The 22,158-nt window shown below is 39.4% G+C and overlaps 1 protein-coding gene across 1 annotated transcript in view; it reads left to right on the top strand.

Annotated features, from left to right (window-relative positions):
• Positions 1 to 19,676, top strand: part of Kif5b (kinesin family member 5B) — a 40,520-nt gene extending 20,844 nt beyond the window's left edge. Inside the window, exons 13-26 of the mRNA NM_008448.3 lie at positions 389 to 457; positions 3,734 to 3,940; positions 4,315 to 4,458; positions 5,981 to 6,169; positions 6,594 to 6,711; positions 7,227 to 7,288; positions 7,385 to 7,494; positions 8,063 to 8,164; positions 9,429 to 9,489; positions 9,586 to 9,657; positions 9,877 to 9,981; positions 11,465 to 11,681; positions 12,346 to 12,494; positions 16,974 to 19,676. Of these exons, the coding sequence (NP_032474.2) occupies positions 389 to 457; positions 3,734 to 3,940; positions 4,315 to 4,458; positions 5,981 to 6,169; positions 6,594 to 6,711; positions 7,227 to 7,288; positions 7,385 to 7,494; positions 8,063 to 8,164; positions 9,429 to 9,489; positions 9,586 to 9,657; positions 9,877 to 9,981; positions 11,465 to 11,681; positions 12,346 to 12,476 (1,587 nt within the window). The 3' untranslated portion in view covers positions 12,477 to 12,494; positions 16,974 to 19,676. The remainder of the gene's footprint in view (positions 1 to 388; positions 458 to 3,733; positions 3,941 to 4,314; positions 4,459 to 5,980; positions 6,170 to 6,593; positions 6,712 to 7,226; positions 7,289 to 7,384; positions 7,495 to 8,062; positions 8,165 to 9,428; positions 9,490 to 9,585; positions 9,658 to 9,876; positions 9,982 to 11,464; positions 11,682 to 12,345; positions 12,495 to 16,973) is intronic.
• The last annotated feature ends 2,482 nt before the right edge of the window (positions 19,677 to 22,158 follow it).

Below are 22,158 nucleotides of genomic sequence, written 5' to 3'. Positions count from 1 at the left end.
AGAAAGTCAAGATATTACTGGATTTGGTAGAACATGCTGAAATTCTAGTACTTAGAAGGTAGAGGCAGGGGGACAGGAGTATAAGGCAAGCCTTGAGTATATATTGATTTTAAAGGCAGCTTGGGCGATTATAGAGGGTTGGAGAATCATATTAACAGTAACTTTAAATGCTGAAGGGTGTGGAGATATAGCTAAGTGGTAGAATGCTTGCATTGCATGGGGCTTCAGATTCCATTACCAGCAAAGAAAATATAATTTTAGTTCTGTGTGGAGGCAGTGTATGTAACCTATGTTGACTATTTGTGAGTAATAGTAATTCATAATTAGTCCTGGGAAGGAAGCCAGGTAATAGTTTGCTTTGTTAATTGGATACTTTAATATTTCTTAGGATGAAGAGATTAACCAACAAAGCCAATTGGTAGAGAAATTGAAGACACAAATGCTGGATCAGGAAGAGGTGAGTTAAATCCCCCCAGAAAATCTTCAGTGTTTATCATCTAAAGATAAAGGAATCTATGGGTTATGTAAGCACTGTACCTTTAAAGTTGTTGGGTGTGTGCATGCTTAACTATCAGTGTGCTGTGAGATTAGTCTTTGCATGTGTTGAAACAGACTGCTTTCCTCCTTTAGATGCTTTTTGTTATTTGGTTTTGATGTTTTGAGTTTCCTGTTGTATATATGGAAGAGAGAGGACAGTTTCTACAAAACATTTATTTTTGTCAGGTGTAGTGGCATGTAATCTGTATAAATCTGTAGTCTCAGAATTAGGGATGCTGAGGCAGGGGAATTTCAAGCTTGAGGATAGCAAGGACTACATAATAAGATCCTTTCTCAGAAACAACAGTAGGGAAATTGTGGACCATGTGACTGCGGAGCTTTTAACTCCCTTTTACTTTATTTATTACACTATATATCGTCTACTCTCCTCTTAAATATTTCTTACAGATTTGGGGGAGACAGTGGCCTGGAATAATTGTTAAGACATTCTCCCTTAGAGAAAAAGATATTTACATATGGATGATAGGGAGCATGTATACAGAAAGCTGCATACATAATAGTTTTTATATTCACTTACTGTGGTTACTTATCTAAGGCAGGCCTTTCCCCACTAATAACTTAGATATATAAATAAATGAGGTAAGTGTCTTTGTTAAGCTTTCTGTTGCTATGCTAAAAAACCATGACCAAAAGCAACTTGGGGAGGAGATGGTTCATTTTGCCTTATATCACTTACAGAAGCCAGGGCAAGAACCTGAAAGCAGGAACCAGAGCAAAAGCCATGCAGAAGTGTTCTTTACTGACTTGCCATGGTTTGCTCAGCCTGCTTTCTTACAGTGCTCAGGACCACTACCTTCATCAATCATGAGTCAAGAAAATGTATCACAGGCCAGTCTGGTGTGGACATTTTCTCAGTTGATGTTCTCTAGTCCAAAATGAACCTAACTTGCATCAGATTGATATAAAACAAGCCAGCATGCTAGATCGTGAGGGGTCACGCTTAGGTTGATTTCTGGGTTCCAGGACAACCAGGGCTACACAGAAAAACCCTGTCTTGACCCTCACCCTGAAACAAAAAATTCCATTTGGGTCTACCCAGCCATTTGGGTTCCAGTTAATTACAGTTGCAGTCAAATTGACAACCAAGTATACTTATCACAGTTGTTAGTAATTGTACAGTTTCCGATGTGACTTTTTCTGGGAATGTGAATGTCAGATGAATAAACATACTTCTACTCCTCCATATTGTCTTCCTACTCCCAGTCTGTGCCACCTTTCATTTCATTTCTCTCGTGCTCATCTTTTCCTATGATTTAGCTTGAATCTGTATTTTATTTCACCCAGGATAGTGGAGATAATTGAAAAATAGTCCCTATTTAGTGCTTTTTGAGAGCCTGAAGAGATAGAAAAGGCTGTACCCTCCAGCAGAATGAAACATCCATTATCAGAAAAATCAGTCTTAATCGGTGTCTCCTTTTGGATTGTTGAGAGGTCTTGCTTTTTAGTTGGCCTAGAACTTGACATTGAGCCCAAGATACCCAACACAGCCTCCTGGTGTGTACTACTGTGCCCGGTGTCTTATTATTTACTCCAGCATTGTTCTTTGAGGCAGGATTTGGGATCCGACAACTGTTCCACCCCTCACCCCCAATTGATCATCTACCTTGACCAAGTAAAATTAATTCCAGAGAAAAGGGCATGGTTCAACGTATGAAAAGGAGTAAATCTCGAAAAGAAAAAACAAAAAAGAAAGAGAGAGAGAGAGAGAGAGAGAGAAAGGAAGGAAGGAAGGAAGGAAGGAAGGAAGGAAGGAAGGAAGGAAGGAAGGAAGGAAGAAAGAAAGAAAGAAAGAAAGAAAGAAAGAAAGAAAGAAAGAAAGAAAAGAAAAGAAAAGCAGTAAATGTAATCTATATAAACAAACTGAAAGGAACAAAAACACATGGTTATCTCACTAGGTACAGGGAAAAACATTTCAGTGGAACAGGACTTCAAGATAAATTTCACGGAGAGATTAAGAATACAAGGAATATACCTAAAGATAATAAAGGCAATTAACATCAAGCCTATAGCCAATAACAAGTGAGGTGGAAAGAATCTTAAAGCAATTCTATTAGTCAGGAGTAAGACAAGGATGGCCATGCTTCAGTAATCAATTCAACATAGTACTTGAAGTTTTAGCTAGAGCAAAAAGACAATGGAAGGAGATCAAGGGAATACAAAGTGGGAAAGAAGTCAGAGTATCATTATGTCCAGGTGATATGATAGTATACATAAATGACCCTATAGATTGCACCTAAGACCTCTTACAGTGGATAAATACTAAAATATTTACTACACAGAAATCACCCCATGCTCACTCATTCCCACGGTTGGCGGTGAGCATCCATCGGCCTCTGTATTCTGACAACTTTTTAAATATTCTGTCTTGTGCACTGTAAGGCATTTAGCATTCATGATTCCTGTTTCTTAATGTTAGTAATAGCTGTTACTAGCTATTGCTAACATTCCCATATATTTCCAACTATTTCTGCTGAAAAGTAGCTGACCTGGATGGTCCTTTGTCTTTTCTCCAGTTCAAATTTAATAGGCCGACATATTTCTCTGGGCCATTTCTCCCAGGCCAATCTTAGTTTCCTAAAACAAATGTAAGTTCTTTAAAGATTATTTACTCTGATTTCGTGTATGTATGTGTGCCTTGTGAGCCTGGTATCCTCAGAAACTGGAGACAGTTTTGTTCTGGGTGCTTGGATCTGAGTCCAGGTGTTCCGGAAGAGCAGCAAATGCTTTAGTGGAGAACTTGATGCAGATCTGAAGTTTTTAAAGAACTATTCTAATTGGATTTTGGATTTTGTACATAGTACTTACAAGTCTAGAATGCCTTTGGTTTTTTGTTTGTTTTTTTTTTTAACTTACATGACTAAAATTGTCCATGAATATCATGCAGAAAGATCTCCCTTTTTCGTGGTACCAAGCACTCTGCTGTCTCTTTTTTGCTACTAAATTATGCCTTGTGTTGCCCTTACTTTCCTGGGCTTCACGCTTAGATTTGTTCCTTTCTATGTCCCACACAGTGTAGCCCTGTGCCTGCTCGTAACTGTTTGATCCATCTGTTACAGCGTAAAGTAGCAGCACCTTTCTTAGTGAAACTTTTCATTTCTGTTGCTTGCCTAAATCATGAAGCAAATGAATGTTTCCTTGCAGGTTTGTTAAAATTCTATTTTACTCTTTCATCTAGCTTCTGGCATCAACCAGAAGGGATCAAGATAATATGCAAGCTGAACTGAATCGCCTCCAAGCAGAAAATGATGCTTCTAAAGAAGAAGTCAAAGAAGTTTTACAGGCCTTAGAGGAACTGGCTGTTAATTATGATCAGAAGTCTCAGGAAGTTGAAGACAAAACAAAGGAATATGAATTGCTTAGTGATGAATTGAATCAAAAATCTGTAAGATAAATTTTGTTTTCTTAATACTCAAGTATAAATAACGCTAAATGATGTTAGTTAATTAAGTCACTACTATGTAAGCCTAAGATGTGGGTAACATAGGTTCTTAAGACACCCAGGTCTCACTTTCTCTTGTCTTTATATACAAAGCCTAGGTGGTAGAGCAACAGTGTTATAAATCTGGTTTCCAAAAGTATATTGATTTGTAATCATCTAAATGATTTGCCTATTTCTAATGTTAGGAAAAATAATAGCTTGAAATAGAAGCTACCTCATAATTCATTATGGGTCAAGAATCTCAAAACAAGAAATAAATGACTTTGTAAGGACTGTAATGACTAAGTAGTCTATCTGTTCTGTTTTCATTCTATCAGGCAACTTTAGCAAGTATTGATGCTGAGCTTCAGAAGCTGAAGGAAATGACCAACCACCAGAAGAAACGAGCAGCTGAAATGATGGCATCATTATTAAAAGACCTTGCAGAAATAGGAATTGCTGTGGGGAATAACGATGTGAAGGTACTACTGTTACTAAGTGTTATGTATCATCCTTTTGTATATAGCTCACACTCTGGCGTCAGTGCACTTTTAGAAACCAGCAGGCTGTTGTGATCCCCATGTGGGCTCTGGGAACCCACCTCAGCTCCTCTGGAAGAGCAGTAAGCACTCTTAACACAGCCATCTCTCCAGCCCCTTAGTTTTGATTTAAGTACATGAGGAGAGAGAGAAAACCAGGGGCATAGAAATAGAATAGTCATAGAATATTCAGTAAGTCCCTCATTGGGCCACGTTGAAGATTTTCACTTAAAAATCCCCTTACTGGGCTGCTGAGGTGGCTTAGTGTGGGCAAAGGTGCTTCGCTCCATAATCCTGATGACCTGAATTTGATTCGTGGAACCCATGAGAGAGGGTGAGAACTGACTCCCTGCATGTTGACATTGATGGTAAATAATCTTAAAAGTATCTTTATTTCTGTGTGCATATTTGAATAGAACAGTGGTGAGTCTGCTCAGGTGGCTGCCTTTTAAGTAAATTGGCCTGTTGTTACGTCATGTGTGTTGATGGCTGTGTGTGGAGGCTAGAGATCAATCTCAGTGTCTTCCTTACTCACTCCCCCTTTCGTTGTTGAGACACATTCTTTCATGGAGTCTGCAGCTCAGCTAGCTAGAATCTTTGCCGCAGAGATCCCTGGCTCTCCTTCCTGGGTGCTGGGGCTAAAAGTGACCACCATTCCTGCTGAGCTTTTATTTGGGTTCTATAGCCCAAAACTCAGTCCTCACACTTGGCACCAAACACTTCACCCCTGGAGCTGTCTACCTGGTCATACACATTATAGTTTGGAACAACTGTCTTAAGCTCAGTGACTTGCTTAGACCAGCTGGCCAACAAGCTCCAGAGAGGCTTGTCTCTGCCTTCCCCAGTCCTGAGATTACAAGTGCATACTACCTTGCTTAGCTTTACATGACTGTCAGGCAGCTCATCCTTCGTGGTCTTGTCAGACACTTTACTGCTCGCTCATCTCCCCAGCTTAGCTGTTCTTACACTACAGTCACTTTAAACATGGAAAGGTGAATGAAGTTCAAGTCACACAGTAAGACCCTGTCTTATAAACAAGCAAACAAAAACGGGTGAGAGAAGTGTGGGAGAGGGGACTTCCGCCAAATCTAAGGAACTGATTATAAATCTGGAATTCACATAGTAGAAGGAAAGAATTGCAAGTCCTCCCTGTGATGTCCGCCTGCACACCCATGGCTCACATGCTTGTTCACACAGATACTGTGACTTCTATGACTTCAGTTATATTTTCTAGCTTGGGAAAATAGACTTGAACATGTTTGGCTCTAACTTGTTCGTTCTTTTGTGTGTGTGTGTGGTAGTAGGAAGGTTGTGAGGAAGGAGACTGTCTTACTGGGTTCATCTTGTAGCCCGGGCTGCCCTTGAATTTACAGATTCTGATTGCCGCTGCCTCCTGAGTATTAGGATTAAAGGTGTGTGCTACCATGTAGCCCCTGCTTTAACTTATTTCATGTTTTTCTCTCAGCAACCAGAAGGAACTGGTATGATAGATGAAGAGTTTACTGTTGCAAGACTCTACATTAGCAAAATGAAATCAGAAGTAAAGACCATGGTGAAACGCTGCAAACAGCTAGAAAGCACACAGACTGAGAGCAACAAAAAAATGGAAGAAAATGAGAAAGAGTTAGCAGCATGCCAGCTTCGGATCTCCCAAGTATGTGTTTCAGATGGCTTTTCATTTTGCTGAAATGTCATGTATAGATTTTATTAATATAAAGGTTTTCAGAATCATATGAGTCTGTATTTTCAGTAATAAAAGACCTATGTGTTTCTTAGTAGAGCTGCAGTATAACAACTTGAATGATGTAACATGTACATACTGAGTGTGGAAATTAGGTAGAACAAGTGACTTACTGACAAAGTGGATGTGCAGAACTGCAGGGACTAATAAATGTGTCGCTGGCGCTGAGTAAGGTGGAGCCCTACACTAGGAAGTGTGCATACAGGGTTGATAGTAGCAGGGTCTCAGCTTTCAGATGCTGTAAGCTGTACAGATAATGGTCTACTCGTCCATGTTTTAACTGCATAATGTGTGTGAGATATTTCCCCACTTCATATTAGTATATTTTTCCCAAAAGCATGAAGCCAAAATCAAGTCACTGACTGAGTACCTTCAGAATGTAGAACAAAAGAAGAGGCAGCTGGAGGAGTCTGTTGATTCCCTTGGTGAGGAGCTAGTCCAACTCCGAGCACAAGGTACCGACTTCTGATTCTTCCTTGCTTTTAATACAGTTGTTGTACACATACTGGAACTGAAAGAAAATAGTAAGAATGTAGAAAATTTGAAATAGCAAATTATCCACCTCAGTGTGGCTTTGAAATATTTTTTAAAATTAAGGAGTTATAGAGGATACATGGAGTAAGCCCCAGCTTCCAGACACAAGCATATAGGTCAACACTTCCATGTGAACATTCGTGGTTCAAACATACAAAAAAGAAAATTTGTATTGAATATAAATGGCAGTTCAAGGTACTTCCCACAAAGTTTGTGTGTGTGTGTAAATCCTAACATTCTAACTACACTTAGAAACTATTTTATTTCCCATTTGTGGTATTAATACATCAGTGGTAACAAAGTATCCTAGTGTTATGGAGCTTAGAAGGTTTTACCAAGTTTTTTAAAAACTTGTTTGCTCTATGGTTTATCTCAGGAATCTTAAGAGTCACTTTGACCCTTTTTTTTTAATCTCTTACTCTCATGTACAAAACAGAGAAAGTCCATGAAATGGAAAAAGAGCACTTGAACAAGGTTCAGACTGCAAATGAAGTCAAGGCAAGTTTGCTGCCTGGTGCACCCTGATGTTTTTAATCCGTTACTATTAGTGATCTTAATCTAATTTTGATCTTTTCCCTTCCAAACAAATTTCAGCAAGCTGTTGAGCAGCAGATCCAGAGTCACAGAGAAACCCACCAAAAACAAATCAGTAGTTTGCGAGATGAAGTGGAGGCAAAGGAAAAGCTAATCACTGACCTCCAAGAGTAAGTGCTGTGCTTTCTCTGCGTTGGTAGAGACTAATTCAGAGAGGTTGGCTCTTCAGACAAGAGATCCTGATGGACAGGCATCCTCATAGAAACCTGTGTTCAGTGAAAGGAGATTTTTTTTTTCTTCTTTCCCATGTTTTCTGGCTTCATATATAGAGTATAAAGTGGAGAAATCTGTGATAATTTGAGGTTTAAAAAAAATAAAGAATGTAAGTGATAGCAAATTTTGGGAGATGGAGATAAAGGTTGGGAGAATGAAATGATCAGTGACTTCAGTGACCATGTGAGAAATCCTGAATGACTGAGTCTGCCCTTCCTTTTTCTACCCTTATGAGATCAGAGTAATGAGATCCTGACCAGTTGACAGAAGAGGTTGAGCTTATGAAAGCTCAAGCCCAATATAGCACACACACTTGGAATTCTAGGCTGAGGCAGGAAGAGGTCAGGTTCCTAGTCAGGAATGTGTAGTAACATCCTATTCTAAAAGGCAGGACGCCTTAAAACGTAAACTTGATGACATTCAGACAACTTTTGAGGCTAAGCTTGTATTCTGTTCTTTTGTCAGCCAAAACCAGAAGATGGTGTTGGAGCAGGAACGGCTAAGGGTGGAGCATGAGAGGCTGAAGGCTACAGACCAAGAGAAGAGCAGGAAGCTGCACGAGCTCACGTGAGTGTCACTTGGGTTGAAGTTTGCAGATACAAGGCTGTAGGTACTGCCACGGGCATGGCTGTCTTCTCTCTGCCTTGCTCTGATTTGTGACATGTGCTTGGTTTTGAGTGAAAGCAAGACTGTAGTCCTGTTTCTAAGACCGCCTGCTCCTTTCTTGGTGTCTAATATTTCAGAGTATATCATAAAGACATCTTAAAATCTGATGATAATCTAGAATATTGTAGGATATGCTTCCAAAACTATATTTTGTCAAATTTAGTTTTTCATAAAACTATATGTTTTGGTCTTTGGTTTTTCAAATAAAGTTTTGGTGTTTGGTTTTTGCTTTTGTTTCTCCCTTCCCTTGCCCCCATTAATGTATATGAATGGCCTGCCCACATTTTTTCATGTTTACAGTGTGCATGCCTGGTACCCATAGAGGTCAGAAAAAGCTGATAGATCCCCTGGAACTAGAGCCACAGACTGTATTGAGTCAGCCTGTGGGTGCTGGGGATCAAACTGGTGTCCTCTAACTGGCGTCCTCTGCAAGAGTCACAATTGTTCTCAACTGCCAGAATAGCTACCCCTTACCCTTAATTTCTTCAGCAGGGATTTTTCCCCCTTTCTTTTTCTCATTCACTGTGATTTATTGGCTTTCTAAAGTCTGAGTAGGTAAACAACTCATGATGATATTCTTCCACATCAGGGCCTTGAATTTTAGGAAATAATTTACAAGTAAACTGCAGCAGTTAGGATGGTTACACCAGAAGACCAGTCATAGTGCATTGCATAAAGGTTCTTCTGAGGGCTGGGAATGTGCCAGGTATGAACAAGGCTCTTGAGTTGAAGTCCCAGCTCTGCAGTGAGGGTGGGGAGTATAGAATTCTGCTGAATTTCAGCTAGAGTTTTATATAATGGAAAATACTTTAGTTTCAGGCAAATTTTATTATCAACAACTTCTACTTAGTATCTTTTTTGGATGAATAGCAGTTTTCTCTGTGTACCATACTTGAAAATAAAAGTTATCCTTATATGAATTCTGGCACATACTGTTTGATCTCTTCCATTGCTATATGAGCTCTGTTTTGCCTAAAGAAACTAGGTAATGAAAAAGAGATAGAAATACATACATACAGATTTCTTGAAAGGTACTGCATGGGCAAACTGTTGTTTAAATATAAGCATATTTCTATTTGAGTTTAATAAAGTTTGATTTAATTTTTGCTAAAGTTGGGATTTATGGAATTAAAGTTGAAAGGATGTAACTGTTGCTTCAATTTAGGGTTATGCAAGACAGACGAGAACAAGCAAGACAAGACTTGAAGGGTTTGGAGGAGACCGTGGTAAGAAAATGTGGAAACAGGACTGGGGAGCATGTTTTGGTTTTTCTGCCTTAAGTATTGTGCTTGTAAAACCGATCTCTTTATTCTTAATTCAAGGCAAAAGAACTTCAGACTTTACACAACCTGCGTAAGCTCTTTGTTCAGGACTTGGCTACCAGGGTGAAAAAGGTGATCTCACAGTGCCCAGGGCTGCTTGTACAAGTGGTGCTTTGCTGTGTGTGGTGCTTTAAGAGCACATATGTGGTCATGTCCACGTGAGTCTGTGATGCCCGTGTTTGTGTGGAGGAACGTGGGTCCTCTGATCCTTAACACTGCTCACTGCTTTGTCTCTTTGTCTCTGACCCTCACACTGCTCACTGCCTTGTCTCTTTGTCTCTGTTCTCTCAGAGCGCCGAGGTCGACTCTGACGACACTGGCGGCAGTGCTGCACAGAAGCAGAAAATCTCCTTCCTTGAAAACAACCTTGAACAGCTCACCAAAGTGCACAAGCAGGTAACGGAGAGAGAACGACAAGTGGGCACGCACTGCAGGAAGCCCTGCAGACGTCCTGAGCCCCAGACTATTAGAGTGTATTATGTACTACACGCCCTTGTTTCAGTAAGCAGTTATATGGAGACCAGGTTCCTTAGGAAAGTTAACAGGTTTGTTTTCCATTTTGTGAGCCTGGGTCTCATGTACTTAAGCAATCCTGGCTCTCCTTCCCAAGTGCTGTGCTTACAGGTGTGAACTACTGTGCCCGGGTCAGGAGTTCATGTTTTTATCAACATGCTCTTTTAAACAAATCCTTTTTTTTTGGTTTGGTTTGGTTTGGTTTGGTTTGGTTTGGTTTGGTTTGGTTTGGTTTGGTTTGGTTTGGTTTTTTGAGACAGGGTTTCTCTGTGTAGCCCTGGCTGTCCTGGAACTCACTCTGTAGACCAGGCTGGCCTCAAACTCAGAAATCCACCTGCCTCTGCCTCCTGAGTGCTAGGATTAAAGGCGTGTGCCACCACGCCTGGCTGTGAAAGCATGAAATAATCATATTTCCACTATAGGAGTTCAAGGTTGAAATTTCTTGTTAATTTATTGGATAGTTTTCCTTTTGTAGTTAATGCAGTCTTTTTCTTTGTTTTTTTTCCCCCTGTAATCTGAAATATACAATGTAATATAGTGAGCGCTTCATATTTTGTACAAGAACATGTATGTTTTGCTATTTTTTAAAAATGCTTTCGCCAGTGTGAGGTTAAGGTCTCTGCAGCTTTTATTAGTGTATCCATGGGCTTTTCATGTGCCTAAAGAGCAGTCTGGAGACTTAGCTCAGTGGAGTGTTCACCGTGGATGCACGAAACCCTGCTTCAGTACCTAGTATCTCCATAAAAACTGGACATGGTAGTGGCTACCTGTAATCCCAAATGCAACATAAAGACAGACCAGAGGATCAAGGTTATCCTTCACTCCCTGTGTTGGGAGGCGCTATAGGATACATGAAACCCTGTCTCAAAAATATACCCAAAGGGGCAATTGCTTTACCAGCTGTGTTGTATTACTGAAAGCAAGTATTGTCTGCTAGCACTGTGCTCTACTTCATTGTCTACTAGGTACAGAGGGATTACAGGCCAGGCAGCTGGATAACAAAATAGTGAGATGAACAGGGCTAGGACAACATACTGGCTTCTGTCCTCAGCGTCACAGACACCTAGTGTGGTGACAGTGCCTCTACTCCCAGCATTCAAGGGATAGAGGCAGGATTAGGACTTTAAGGTCATGTGCTAAAGAGTGAGTTTGAGACTGTTCTAGGTACTGACTCTAAGCAACTAAATGACTGTGTGCTTTCTGAGATGTTACTATGTCTGATATATATGTGTTTTTACATGGTGCTACCTACATGGAAAAATTCAACAGAAAAATTAGTTTAACTTGCTAAACTGCAGTTATGAAATACTCATTTTCTTAAAACATCTTATTAAAAGCCATTGATATTTTCTCTGTGTACCTTTAGTTGGTACGCGATAATGCAGATCTTCGCTGTGAGCTTCCTAAGTTAGAGAAACGGCTTAGAGCTACTGCAGAAAGAGTGAAAGCTTTGGAGTCAGCCCTGAAAGAAGCCAAAGAAAATGCATCTCGAGACCGTAAACGCTATCAGCAAGAAGTAGACCGGATAAAGGAAGCAGTCAGGTCAAAGAACATGGCCAGAAGGGGACATTCTGCCCAGATTGGTGAGTACAGCATACCCAGGTATGGTATGTCCTTCAGCTTGAAAACATCATCTCCTTTATCACACTTTGCCATGGTGGTGTTCCTGTCTTTATTTTCTAAATTCCTGAAGAGTGATACTGTTGGGAAAGAAAATAGAAACTGAGAGAGAGCCACGGTCACTTGACAGGTAACTAAATAACTAGACAAGTGAAGGCTAGGAGACACTGTCCAGGGAAACACCACCAAAGGCTTTCAGAACAATCACTGGTGTAGAAAAGGGATTATGGGAGCATGTAGGAGAAAGAACTTGCTATGCAAACTTGGTGGCTCATGTTTGATCCCTACATCCCACAGTGGAGAGAGAGCTGCCTCTGAAAAGTATCCATCTGTGAGTTCTAGCCTAGTCCCGTCCATGTAGAGTTCCAGGACAACCAGGACTACATAGAGAGGCTCTACTTCAAAATTTAACAAAATAGCAAATATTTTGAAAGATTATTAGAGGCAAGAGATTATTATATTGTTTCTGGAGAATAGGAGATAACCAAGTAAGAGATATCTAGAAAGGAAAACACAAGAAGTTAATTCACTAAACACTGAGGAATGGTTAGTGAATAGGGAGAGACCTAAGGAGTCACTGCTGTCACTGTCACACCTTCTGACTCTGACCTTCTTTCTGTTTCACAGCAAAGCCGATCCGTCCTGGACAGCATCCAGCGGCCTCGCCAACTCACCCGGGCACAGTTCGTGGAGGAGGCTCATTTGTTCAGAACAACCAGCCAGTGGGGCTTCGTGGTGGTGGAGGCAAGCAGTCGTAAACACTTGACACATTGCAGGTGTGAGTCTGTGCCTGACTTTTGAGTTTTAACTGTGTGTGGAAATACTGAGCTACTTAGCTTAGGATTCGAGTTTCACAGTAGGATCAGGATTTTTTTTTTTTTTTAATATGTGTTGTTTTATAAATGCAACTTGGCATGATTTCTTTTTTTTTTTTTTTTTTTTAAAGATTTATTTATTTATTTATTTATTGTAAGTACACTGTAGCTGTCCTCAGACACTCCAGAAGAGGGAGTCAGATCTCGTTACGGATGGTTGTGAGCCACCATGTGGTTGCTGGGATTTGAACTCCTGACCTTTGGAAGAGCAGTCGGGTGCTCTTACCCACTGAGCCATCTCACCAGCCCTTGGCATGATTTCTTATGGTCTATTTCATGCTACAGATAATCTATGTTTAGTTTTGTTACTAATTTTAAAACTTGGATTGGATCATTTATAATAATTTTTTGTATCCTACACAATGGGTATGCCCTGGTTTATAATATTACCTTTACTAGAAACATAATAAAGTACATTAATTTTGTTCTAATTTTGCTTCTATAAATGACATTTGAAATATGAAGTATCTTATATACTCCCTCATCCTTTAGATTATTATGAGAAGATTCCCAAAACTGGGATTTTACAGTTTGAATGTTTTTAAGGATCTTACAGTTACTTTCTAGAAAGACAGCCTAAAATTGCATCTTAATAAAAATTAGCATTTGGTTGTATCCTTGCCACCATTGATTATTAGTTTTTGCTTCTAATTTGATAGGCCCAAAATAGTCTACCCTGGGTGGCCTGGAGGAAGCCGGTTTACATGCATACACACTCCCTTTACATTTCCCTTTTAAACACTTACCCGTTTTCAATCACCTATTGGGAGCTGATTTTTCTCTTTTTTAATTTTATGTGAGAGTATTTTGCCTGCATGTATATCTGTATACCACATGCATATAGTGCCCCTGTGGCCCAGAAGAGAGTGTTGGATCCCTGAGACTGGAGTTATAGACAGAAGTGAACTGCCATTTTGGTGCTAGAAATTGAACCCCTGTCCTCTGGAAGAGGACCCAGTGCTCTTAAATTCTGAGTTATCCAGCTCCTACAAGTTGATTTTCCTAATAGGTTTCTGAACTCCCCCTCTTTGGTGTGTGCACAGGTGTGCCTGTGTGGGTGCGGGATGTGTGGAAATTAGAGGGCACTTTAAGAATGTGTTCTCTTTCCACACTATGGGGCCCTGGGGTGAAATGCAGGCTTGTCATCTGTTTCTGGCAGGAAGATAACGAATGTCATTTGAGGGCTTTCTTTATATACTACTATAACTTCACATTTAAAAGTTGTGGAACTAACATACTATACCTATTCCCCATGTGGTACTTGATAGCTTTCTTTTTAATGTAGTAATACACTGAACACTTTGTTCTATATCACATTCACCAGTAAATGGCTGTCTATAGTTTATGACATATTCCAGAAGTCTGATTAACTATAGAAATCCCACAGAAATGCTGAAAATTTAAAATACTAAATAATTATGAGATGGTTAGCTCTTACTGTTTCTGAGAAATCCTAAGGTTGGTTTATTTTAATTTTGCTTGGCTTTGATACTTTGTACATAGGACTGTTTTGAGTAGAAATTAAACCAGCAATCTGGAGAGGTTAAAAATGTAATATTTTGTTTGTTCTGTCTAGTGAAAGGTTTAAGGGAGAGAGAAAAAGTGCCTGGGATTGAACGTTCTGAGTATCATTCCAGCTCTGCTGCGTTCATGAACTTGAACAAAGCAGCTTGCTAAAGTCTGTTCTCTCTGGGCTGGGGAGATGCTTCCATCTGCCAAGTGAGTGAGTTCCAGCTGCCACAGAAGCCTGAGGACCTGAGTCTGGCTTGGCGCACATGGAGAAGTCAGACGGGGAAGAAGACATCTATCTATAAACCCAGATCTAGGGAGGGGGAGTCTCTGGAACTCAGAGGGTTCTGGGGTCAGTAAAATACTCTGTGTTAAAAAATATAATGGTGAAGCAGATGACTGCTCTCCAGCCTCTATACGTACGTGTACACACTGCACACACGTGGAAACTTAACTCATTCTCCTCTGAATCCTCTTAGAATTCACTATAAAAATAAATTATACATTCATGAAAAATAGGTTATTTGTGCAGCTTTAATAATAATAATCACATCTAACATTAATAAGTGTAATATCTCATATCCGAATTTGGATCTTCCTCTTGTGCCTCTGTGTGCCATGGCTTTGTACCTGCTAGTCAAGGCTCAAGCCACTGAGCTGTACCTCTTAGCTCTTCTCTATTTCTTATTAATATCCTGTGTATCTTAAGTTTTCTAAACCAAGGCATGATCTAGGACTTTTTTAAGTTTCTTTTAATCTAGAACATATCTAGGGACAGTGACCTACCAAAGACATCCAGTATCACAAATGTATGCTACCTCCTTCTGGGTGTATTTAATTATGTGTGTAGCTGCCATATTCCTTTACCCGATGTAGACTGATTTAGTGTGTTTGGGGGGGGGGGGTTGTTTTGTGTTTTTTTTGTGGGATTTTCTTTTTTCTTTTTTGAGTCAGGTTCTCATTGTATACTTTGGCTTGCCTGGAGCCTGCTATGTAAGCCTGAACTCAACAGAGATCCACCTGCCTTTGCTTCCTGGGTGCCGGAATTAAAGTTGTGGGTCACTATGGCCATAATGTAAGCATTTTTGCTTGAGTGACACAGGAGATAGATTAGTTGATGTTCCTACACTGAGAAATGCACCCCTCACAGACAGACAGACACATACACAGAGAGTCCATATCCTGTCTCTGCCCATGTTGAACTGTTAGCCTCCTTTATTGGTAAGTTGGAAACAGTTCTTGAGAATTACGTGAGTTAGGACATCATCACTTAGCACCGAGCTTGCACTAAAAAGAAGCTGCTCCTCTGCCTTCCTAGAGGAGAGAGTTTTAGAGCTCAGAAGTTGGTTTCTCCAGATGTTTTTATGTTAAAATTCATGTGTAAATCTTGAACTCATACTTTATTTGAATAGAGAAGAACGTGGCCTCTTAAATACATCTAGTATCATCTACATAGTGATGATGTTTAGCACATGGGAAGGAGTGAAAAGTGTACTTATGAAGTGTAATTGTTATACTGCTGAATCAAAGGATACTCAATTTTTATTTAATTTTTAAACTTATTTTTATTACTTTTTAAAATGATTTATGTGTCATGCCCACAGAAGCCAGAGACATCATTCCCCCTGGAACTGAATTGCAGGCAGCAGTGCACCTCCTAGTGTGGGCACTGAACTGAGGTCCTCTGCCAGAGCAGCATGCACTCTGACACACATGCTCAGCATCCCCTGAGCCTTTTCATTTCTTAGATCACTGTATCTTAAACTGTGATGGGTGGCTGATAAACTTGAAAAGTTAAACTCCCTGAAGATACTTTTTAAAATTACTTTTTAAATGTTGAGGAAAACATGGATTTAGGGCAGTGGTGATAGTTATTAATAATGTTTAATGACTTTTGTTTCCAGTTTTACATAGCCTCTCTTCTGTCACATGGCTTTATTACTAAGTCCAACCTAAAGATGTGTGTGTGTATTAGGTTATGTCTGTAGGCCCACAAGTGCCACGGCTTATTTGTGGAAGTTATAGGTCAACACTGGGTGTCAATCCTTGCTTTTCACCTTGTTTGAGACGGGATCTCTTCTGCACTTCCCGTTCTAACTATCCTGCAGCTTCCAGATACTGTCTTGTTTTCAGTCCCCATCCTGCAGATAGAAGGGTCACAAGCACGCGCTCCTATCCATCCTTGCTTCTGTGGGTTCTGGGAGTCCATCTCCCAGCACTTCCCTGATTTTATCTAAGACACACTATTTGCCACTAATCGCTGCTAAGTAGTGGTCCTTAACTTAAGAACGCCATGTTTTCTGTTTAAAGATTGACAAGCCTGCTTTCCCCCATCACTCCTTCATTCTTCCCATGGTAAGCCTCCTGCTCCCAAATGCTGCTAGGGCTACAAGTTTGGGCCATCATGTGCAGCCCTGTTTTGTTATTAAACAAAATAATTCATATATCAACCCACATATGGCTTTATTAACTAGGGATGAAAAAAATGATGGGCTGACCTTGTAAACATTGTTCTGCTCATAAATAGTTCAAGTTAGAAGACAGAAAAGTAAAAGAAAGCAACCAGGAGCTGGAGAGATGTACATTGGAAAGCACTTGCTCTTTTGCGGAGGACCGGAGTTTGCTTCCTATTATCCACATAGTGACTTAGAGTGACCCATAACTCCAGTTTCTAGTTCCAGGGAATTCCTCTTCTGTACTCCATGGGCACCAGGCAATCATGTGGTATGATGTCATACCACATGTGGTATGATGAACATAAAATCTAATTAAAACATTTTTTAAAGAAATTAAATCATTCCTATCTTGTTCTTTATTTCAAACATGAGTTTTATAAGAACTAAAATTTTCTCTGCTTTTTTCCTATTTCAGGTGTTGAAAAGTAATTGAAGTTTGAAGAGGACATAAAATCAGTCTTTCACTAACTAACCTCTATTCCTTGGGATTGTAGAAATTTAATTTTTTAATGTGTAAATTACTCCTACCCTGTACAGCTGTTTCCTACCCACTCTTGTAAACTCTGCTGCTTCCCAACACTAGAGTGCAATGTTGATGTCCTAGAAGGGAAACGACAGTTTACAACTGCGGCCCTGTTTGTTACACGGTGTGTCCTTCGTGTCTTCACTGTGCTGAGTAACTGTGTTGAGGGACTCTGCTCCTTGATTTGCCTTTCTGTGAGTGTGTAATCTTGGTTTACATTACATAGCTGCTATTGCTTTTCATTTTCCCTTTTCTACTAAAATGTCTTTTTTTTTTAAAGGAAATATGGAACATTTAGATTAAATGTCTTAAATTTTACTACTTATAACACTACTTGCCACAAAATATATCAGGTCAGTCAGTACTGTATTTTAAAAATCCCTCAAGCAAGGTATGGTGGCACGCATCTCTACTCCCAGGCAGAGGCAGATGGATGGCTGTCAGCTTGAGTTCAGCCTGCTTTCCAGGACAGCCAGGGCTATATAGGGAGACCCTGTCTCAAAAATAAATCAAAAAATAAAAAATTAACTTAAAAATAAATTTAAAAATCCCTTGATATGTTGCTGGTATAGTCTCTGAAGCTTGCCTCTGAAAACGTTGAGCTTTGAGACCAGGAGTTCGAGACTGAACAGGCTCTTTCTATTATATCATTAGCTCATGAGATGCCTTTTGAATACAAATATCTTACATATCAAAAATGGATCTCATGTTAAATGGATTTGGAAGTACTATACCCCTTCTTTCTACTTCTGCACTTAAACATAGCTTAATGTGCTCTGCTTTGTTCTGTTATATCTTCCTGCTAAAGTAAGAATTGAGCAGAGCTAATGTCATCTTTAATATTAGGAAATAAGTGGACTAAGACATTATAGAATTAAATAATTTTCAAATGTTAAATAATTGTATTGACTGATAAATTTATAGCCTCTGAAAAATGAGAAAAAAATTGTGAACAGGACAGATGAAGTATAAATTTAAAACTACATGGTTAATTTTGCTCTGAAATCCTATAGGTGGTTTTCACCTGTTATACTAAATCATACACTATAATTTGTTTAGTTAGAAATAGTAAACTGTTTGCAAGTCACTAGTAATTCTCAAAAAAATATTGTTGGCCATAGTGAATAATTTTTAAATTAGAACTAAGTGTGTACCTATTTTTGGCACTTATTTTTCAAATAATTAAGCTCAATCAAGTATATTTTAAGGATCTATAAAAGTGACAGGAAGACCGGGTGTGGTGGCGCACACCTTTAATCCCAGCACTTGGGAGGCAGAGGCAGGCGGATTTCTGAGTTCGAGGCCAGCCTGGTCTACAAAGTGAGTTCCAAGACAGCCAGGGCTACACAGAGAAACCTTGTCTCGAAAAACCAAAAAAAAAAAAAAAAAGTGACAGGAAGGGTCTCAGCACCTGCATCCTCAGTGCTTGGGGCAGCTGTAGCCGGAAGCAAAGACCCACAGGAAATGCAGTGTCTGGGGATCTTTGATAAGTAGACAAGCTTTTGAAGTTCTGGGTTAGAATCTGGCTGGCAGAATCTTTGGAAAAGTTTTATATACAGATATTTGTATTATTAAATTTGGAGCCATAGTCAGAAGACTCAGATCATAATTGGCTTATTTTTCTATTTCCTTAACTATTGTAATTTCCACTTTTATAATAATTTTGATTTGAAAAATAAATTTATTTATTTTTTTAACAGTCAAAATCTTTGCTGTTGTAGTCTGCAGCCTTTAATGATTGTGTTGCTTTTATGATTGAAAGAAGCACTCCACAAATTGAAGAGAGCGTGATGCAGCGAGGTGTAAGTCGTGGTTAGTGACGTGTATGGCTCCTGTGCTCATCGCTGTCTCTGCGAGGCATCTGGCTGCATCTAAAGGACATTCGTTCCAAATGAAAATTTGCTTTTCTGGCAGTTTTCATAATGGAAAAAAAATTCTCCTTTGTCTGAGTATAGAAGTTTTAAGATGTATCATGGGTATCGGTGCTTGTATAACACACAATGAATTGTAACTAGCATGTTGTTAAGAAAACACATTGTTAGTTTTTTTTAATCTTAAATGTTTCTTTTCTATTTATAATTTCAACCTTTCATAAAGTATACTAAGAATTTCACAAATTTCTTTTCAGTGAACTGAACTCTTTTTTGCAATGATAGGCCATTAAATATAGCATTCACACAAAATGGACATTTTTAATCACCTAGAATATTGAAAATATTTTAATTTGCAGTGTCTTTTTTTGTGACTGGATATATTAATGTTCCTCTGAGTAGTATTGATAATTGGTTCAGAAGAGAAACTCAATGAAATAAGAATAGTATTTATTCATGGTGATCAATTAAATTATTTGCCTAATTTAAGGAAACTAAATACTATGCATAACTGAATTTATTTGCAATTCTCAGTTTGATTTGAGGTAACAGAGGAGAGTCTAGGTCTACCTGTGGAATATGTTGTTTTATTTTCAGTGTTTAGGGTTACATTTAAACATAGTTGGTTTGGGAAAATGACATATAATTTTAAGTTAACCTGCATGCTGTAAATGTGTTTAAATAAAGGAAAATCTTTTTTGAAATGTAATGACACATTTGAACCTTACTTCATGACGTATTAGCTTGATTTTATGTAGCTGAATGGCCTGCCCTGTGTGAATTGGGGGGGGTGGCGCCGTGTATCCCTCTGTGTATATTTTAGCAAGAAGTAGCTGTCAAGTGGATTGGCTTTTTTGTACTTTGGCTTGCATCTTTTAGAATTGTTTTAGAAAGTTTTAACCATCTATCAGAATAGAATAAGTAAATAACCTCTAAGTACTGGTCCCTTGGTTTTCAACAATTACTAGTTCACCATTTTATCTGTAACCCTAATTGTACATTTTATTTTAAAAGTATTTTCTTGGTGATGTTAACGTCTACTTTTTACAGATAAAAATACCCTAAAGCATATGGCAGAGGCAGGTGTGGTGGGGCATGCCTTTAATGGAAGCAGAAGCAAAGAGGATTTGGGTTTCAAGGCCAGCCTGGGACTTTCCTTATGCCTTGTCTTAAAAAGAGCAGAGACACACCAGATACCATTATCACACCAAAACAGAAATAATTTGTTAACCAGAAAGACCTAGTTAATGGCCACATATTGCAGAGTCCTCTTCTATCTCTTTATTTTTTCCCTTGAAATTAGTTTATGAAGAAAGCAGATAGCCTGCCATAGTTTCCCAGATGTCTGCCGTTTGTATTTTCTATTCATTTGTTTTGGTCCACTGGGATTTATGTGCAGTCAAAACACCAATGCACATAAAAGTGGGGAGGGAGAGCTGGGTTTGGTGCTTGCTATACAGTCCCAGGGAGGCAAAGACAAACTGTTGCCTGGGGTTCAATTGACGGGCCAGCCTAGTCTGAATAGTAACTCCCAGCACAATAAGAGATGGTGTCTCAAAGAAAAACATAGGGGATAATCTGGGGAATGACAGCCAGGGTTCACCTTCAACATACAAATTTATGTGCACACAAAAGAATTTGCATGAAGCAGTGGAGTTTGAGTTGTAAAGCTTTTCTCTGAAGATCAGGGTCTCTATCTTATAAGGCACACAATGTTCCCATGATCACAATGGAAAAGATAAATGGGGCTTGGTGCTCCCTTCTAGAACAGTATTCTTCTGTGAACAAAGGACTCAAAAATACTTAGATGAGTTTGTCTTGTGCTCTAAAGGATAGTGCCCTGTTCTTAAAGACTATATAGATTCTGAGATGGCCATTCAGCTAACACCACCATCAGTCCTCTTATGCTACCAGACCTGCAGCTTGTGGGCTTTGAGGTGTATGATCTGATTGGTGGTGTTACCCCTTTGTGAAGTCAGTCTCCTGGTCTTATAATCATATGCTAGAACCTTTGTCAAGACTTCTTAAGACTCAGAAGCAGAAGAGGCAAATCTCTGGCCCTTATAGAATAGAAGACAGTGTAGTCAACTTACCACCAAGTTACTAGCTGCTCTCTTCAAGGGTGGCCAAGCCCATCGGGTGGCAGGTACAATGTGTCACCAGAGCAGTGATTGGGTCAGACTTCCTAGACATCAGTCTTTGTTTTAGGACCAGGTGTGGCTTTGATAGAGCCTACTATTGGCATTGCCACTTCCTGGTAGGCATAGCATTGTCATATAGAACTCTTCATAGCTTTGTTCCAGTTTAAATATCTGTGTTCTTGTCTAGCTAATCATTTGAGGGTTGACTATGAAATGTTTGTTCCAGGAGGGTCATGTGTTTTAACACTTGGTTCCCTGCCAGCACTGTTCTGGGAAGGTTACAAAGATGGAGCCTTTACACGGAAAGCACATCTCGGGGCAAGTCAATGAGAGTTTATCACTTTGCTCTACTTCCTGTTCTGTTTTAGAAGTGGGTGCAACTATGCCTTCATCCCCATGATAAACTTACTGTGTCCTCTCAGGAACTATAAGCCAAAATAAAGTTGCTTTTGTTACAGCAACAGAAATAAAACTAAACCTGATTCTAGGATATACCATTTTCTCTCACCTGTGAATATGTACACACAAATTGGAAATTTCTAATCTTCCTGCCAAATTGGAGAATGGTTCCTCTATTATATGACAGGAACAGTTACCCTTGTGACTGTGGTTTGTTTTTAGTGTTTTCTCTCCATGCTCTTTCTATAGGCTTTGTTGTCTAAGCTCTGTCGTTTCAACCTTTACCAGAGACATTCATTTCCTTTAGCTTTTGTCTAAGAAATACTGCCTGGGGGGGGGGGGGTAACTGTAGACCTGTGGCATTTTCGTTTTTGAAACAGTATCTTCTAGTTGGCTAGCTTCAGTGTGGTAACTCCCCTGCCTCTGCCTCCCAAGATCTAGGACTGCAGGCCTATAGCACCGTACCTGACCAGATCTTTGAGTTTGTATCATTAGTTTTGGTAAATCTTGGTTGTTACTGCTGCATTGGTGCCTTTGAAATTGTTTAAGTTCTTAGTATATTCAGAAAACTATGACTGTTTTCTGAGTTGCCCACATTTACCATTAGAACTGTATCCATCATCATTTTCCATTTTGTTACTTCTTTGTTTAGCAACAGTTTCATAT

Source organism: Mus musculus, chromosome 18 (genome assembly GCF_000001635.26).
Source record: "Mus musculus strain C57BL/6J chromosome 18, GRCm38.p6 C57BL/6J".
NCBI classification, from domain to species: domain Eukaryota; kingdom Metazoa; phylum Chordata; class Mammalia; order Rodentia; family Muridae; genus Mus; species Mus musculus.
Note: the sequence above shows the minus strand (reverse complement) of the source record. Positions and strands in the feature narration are given on the sequence as shown.